We start from the raw sequence: 2,698 nt of genomic DNA, 5'->3' as shown, positions 1-2,698 counted from the left end.
AAAAAAAAAAAAAAATCATTAATAATAATATATATCTTAAGTTTATATTAATTTCTATAATTAATATATATATATATAAAGTTATTTTTTTTTAAGTTTTTTCGTTCTACAATATTAAAAGTGGTTTTAAGAAAATTAATAATTTTCTTTATTAAGTTAAGTAATGGTAAAATAAATTTATTATGTTTAGAATTCTTTCTTCTTAAATGTTCATGTTTTAATTTCCTATCTTTAAAAATTTTTTCAAATTCATTATTACATTCTTTCTCTTTTTCATAATTCATTTTTCATTATGTATTGTAAAGAAAAAAAAAAAAAAAATTTTTTTTTTAGACAATATAATATTCTGTATAAAAAATATAATGCATAAATTTTCACCAAAAATATAATTTTTTACCAAATATAAAAAAGATTTTTTAAAAAGATTTAATGTACTATATAAAATATCAATTGGAAAATTTTAAAATAAATAAAATGCATATAAAATTAATTTATATCATATATATATATATATGTATAAAAGCAAACAAAAATCTTCATATAAAAATAAAGAAAAAGTTGTACTTGATAAATTTTTTTTAAAAATCTAGCCAATATAATTAAGCATAAACAATTTATGTGCAATTAAAATGAAAATATATTAATTCAAAATCTTTTTATAAATTTGAAGTTATTCATTTATTTTGTTTTTAAGATTTTCATTTTTAATTTAAAAAGAATTTTTATGATTAATTTTCCTTTTATAAAAATATATTTATTTAAAAATAATTTTAAAAATGGAAAAAAATCATAACATCGTAAAAAAAAAAAAAAAAATAAAATAAAATAATAAATCATTAATTATAACATTAACAATAAAAATGATAGTTTATTCTAAAATTACAAACTCTTGTATATAAATAAAAATATTTATTTAATTCTAGTTATTGTTTTTATTTTATTTTTTTTTTTCAATTTTTTACGAAGCTTAAATATGGTAATAGTTTTAATGTGAGTAAGGAACTAAAGTCTTATATGTTAAAAGTGATGAGTGAATATAAAAATTATTTTGAAAAGATATTAATTAAAAATAGAAATTTAGAAGATAATATAAATTTTGTTAAAGATATAATAATAGATGAAGAGTAAAATTTATATTTATTTTTAACTATTTATTTAAGAGAATATTTATTTTTTAATGTTTTTATTTTAATTAGAAATAGTTATAATGAAGACATCTTTTTAAAAATACAAAAAAAATTTCATCTTTACGATATTTTCAATTTGTCATTTTTATTTCCAACCAATATTTTAAATAAAAATGGAAAAACATTGGTTCAAGTATTATAATTTTTAATTCTTAAAAAAAGAATAGTAGATTAAAAATATAGGAGCACTATATACTTGTTTAATTAAATTGTTGTTATGAAAAGTTAAATTATTTCCAAATATTTTGTTATTATTTTTTTTTTTAATTTAGTTAATATCAGAAGATACCAATCAAAATGATTTAGAAGTGATATATGCTATTCTAAAGAATATAGAACAAAATGAATTAGATAAATTAAATTTTTTCTATATAGAAAATATAATATTTGAATTATTAGGTTATTCATTATATTATTTATAAAAAATATAAAAAAAAAAAAAGAAAAAAAACAATAAAAAAATTACAAATATTTTTATTAACAAATTTTTAATAGATGAAATAATTAGACAAATAACTGTTGAATGTCCTAAACGCGGTTTTGCCTTAATTTTGTTAAAATAATAAAATAAATATATGAATAGAATAGATATAATTAAAAATATATAAATTTATAAATATAATAATATTAAAAGAAAGAAAAATATATAGACAAAAATAAAGAAAAAAAAATTATTGAAATTGAAATTAAATAAGAGTTAATATAATTTTTATTAGAATTACGAATACATTGCATTTAAAAAGAATCTACATGTATGATATGCTCATAATAAACATATTTTTTTCTTCTTTATATATCTAAAAGAATCAACAATGAGTTACAAAAAAATATAAATTATTATAAAAATTTAATAAAAATTATTGAGCATAATAATGATGTGAATAATGGAAAATTTAAAGAAATGCAAAGTTATTATAGTTCATTAGTAACTGTTTTTATAAAATTTTTTTTTTTTCCTAATATTATATTATATTTTATTTACGTAGATTATATAAAAATATTTAATATATATTCAGCTGGAGCATTTATCTGTAGAAGAAAAAACACTAAAAGAAAAATTAATAGATTTACAGAATGAATTTGAAATTTTAAAAAAGTAAAAAAAAAAAAAAAAAAAAAAATAGAAAATTTGGCTATTTTTAAATTATTAAAAATAGCTGTATATTTTTATTTTTATTATAATATTTATATTGAATTTTTTTTTGAAATTTTCCTAATACAGTGAAAATAAAAAGAAATTACAGGAAAATAAAAATAAAAAAGAAATACAGGTTTTAGATTTTTTAAAAAGTATACTTTTTTTTTTGTTGGAAAAAATATATATATATATATATTTAAATTTATATTTTTTATAAGTATGATTTATTAAAGCATAACGAATCATTGTTAGAAAAAATTAAAGAAATATATGATAAAAATGGAGAAATTTAAATGTATATATGAAAAAGGCTTAAGTAAAAGAAAAAAAATGTATAAGTTAAACAAAAAAAAAAAAAAAAAAAAAAAAAAAA

At 13.9% G+C, this 2,698-nt stretch overlaps 2 protein-coding genes across 2 annotated transcripts; one reads left to right on the top strand and one right to left on the bottom strand.

The window, feature by feature from the left end:
• Positions 1-110: 110 nt before the first annotated feature.
• Positions 111-284, bottom strand: Sel1 (selenoprotein, putative; the record flags this gene model as incomplete). Its single annotated transcript, XM_028671742.1, has 1 exon — positions 111-284. A coding segment is annotated over one exon (174 nt), but the record flags the coding sequence as incomplete, so codon positions are not given.
• Positions 285-776: 492 nt separating this feature from the next.
• On the top strand, positions 777-2,618 carry PGAL8A_00275300 (conserved Plasmodium protein, unknown function; the record flags this gene model as incomplete). The annotated part of the gene is made up of 9 exons (XM_028671741.1): positions 777-797; positions 967-1,124; positions 1,197-1,320; positions 1,460-1,586; positions 1,683-1,740; positions 1,992-2,112; positions 2,204-2,283; positions 2,410-2,458; positions 2,544-2,618. 9 exons carry the CDS (start codon positions 777-779, stop codon positions 2,616-2,618), a joined length of 813 nt encoding a protein of 270 aa, XP_028528364.1.
• Between the last annotated feature and the right edge of the window lie 80 nt (positions 2,619-2,698).

The sequence above is a fragment of the Plasmodium gallinaceum genome (assembly GCF_900005855.1).
Source record: "Plasmodium gallinaceum strain 8A genome assembly, contig: PGAL8A_v1_87, whole genome shotgun sequence".
In the NCBI taxonomy this organism is placed as follows: domain Eukaryota; phylum Apicomplexa; class Aconoidasida; order Haemosporida; family Plasmodiidae; genus Plasmodium; species Plasmodium gallinaceum.
This window is presented reverse-complemented; position numbering and strand designations above follow the sequence as displayed.